Source organism: Equus quagga, chromosome 18 (assembly GCF_021613505.1).
Source record: "Equus quagga isolate Etosha38 chromosome 18, UCLA_HA_Equagga_1.0, whole genome shotgun sequence".
In the NCBI taxonomy this organism is placed as follows: domain Eukaryota; kingdom Metazoa; phylum Chordata; class Mammalia; order Perissodactyla; family Equidae; genus Equus; species Equus quagga.
Genome location: NC_060284.1, coordinates 46,840,061 through 46,840,897, shown reverse-complemented (window position 1 = coordinate 46,840,897; position 837 = coordinate 46,840,061). Strand labels below are relative to the sequence as shown.

Sequence of the window (837 nt, the reverse complement as noted above, 5' to 3'; positions counted from 1 at the left end):
ACAAGGGCCTGCTCTGCAGTTTATTATACTCTGTGGGTCTGAAAGGCCTTCACATGACGTGTTTTTCTGTCAGGAAGCAGACATTAAGGCAGCACATGGAGTGACAGCCATCCCACCTGAAGGAGCCTCACAGGAAAAGGGTCAGGTAAGCTTATCTACTCAGAATAAGAGGATGGGCAAGAAGGTTCCTCTTAATCAGTGGTTCACAAACTTGAATCAGAATCACCTGGAGAGCTTATTAAACCAGACTGTTTGTTAGCTTTGGTTCAGTGGGCCTGGGTTTGCCGTGCTAACAAGTTCCCTGGTGGTGCTGATGAAGCTGCTAGTCCAAGGACTTGCACATGGGGAGCCAGAGCTCCAGATCCCTCACACACAGACATCTGGACCACAGAAGTGATGAAGACATGAGGCAAATTCCATTATAATAGCCATCTTTATTTGTAAAAATCCAGATATAAAATGTATTCTTTCAGTCTTTCCGAGTTATCCTTTTTACAAAAACAAAAAGGCACATGAAAACCTTCCCCGCTGTCATTCCCACAGACGGATGTTTTTCAGGCAGCCCTCCCCCCTCCCCCCCATATAGCTACATGCTTCATTCCGGGACGTCTGGCTTCCCCCACATGCTTCGGTGCCTTCCTACCAGGGTAGAGTTCCGAGTTCCGGGACTGAAGTACACAGAGGGGGGTGGGTGAGGGGTGCAGGGTGGAGCGATGCTCCGCGGCGTGCAGGATGGCGTCTAGTAGTAGGTCTCCTTCTCCACCCAGCCTGCGGCAGCAAACACACAGACGCTGCAGTGAGCCCACGCGCCAGCCAACAGAGAGGCTGCAGTGAGCC

At 51.0% G+C, this 837-nt stretch overlaps 1 protein-coding gene across 1 annotated transcript in view; it reads right to left on the bottom strand.

Moving 5' to 3' along the window:
• Window positions 1-414: 414 nt before the first annotated feature.
• The window catches only part of ATP1A1 (ATPase Na+/K+ transporting subunit alpha 1), a 30,079-nt gene continuing 29,656 nt past the window's right edge, over window positions 415-837 (bottom strand). Inside the window, exon 23 of the mRNA XM_046645052.1 lies at window positions 415-768. Within this exon, the coding sequence (XP_046501008.1) occupies window positions 740-768 (29 nt within the window). The 3' untranslated portion in view covers window positions 415-739. The remainder of the gene's footprint in view (window positions 769-837) is intronic.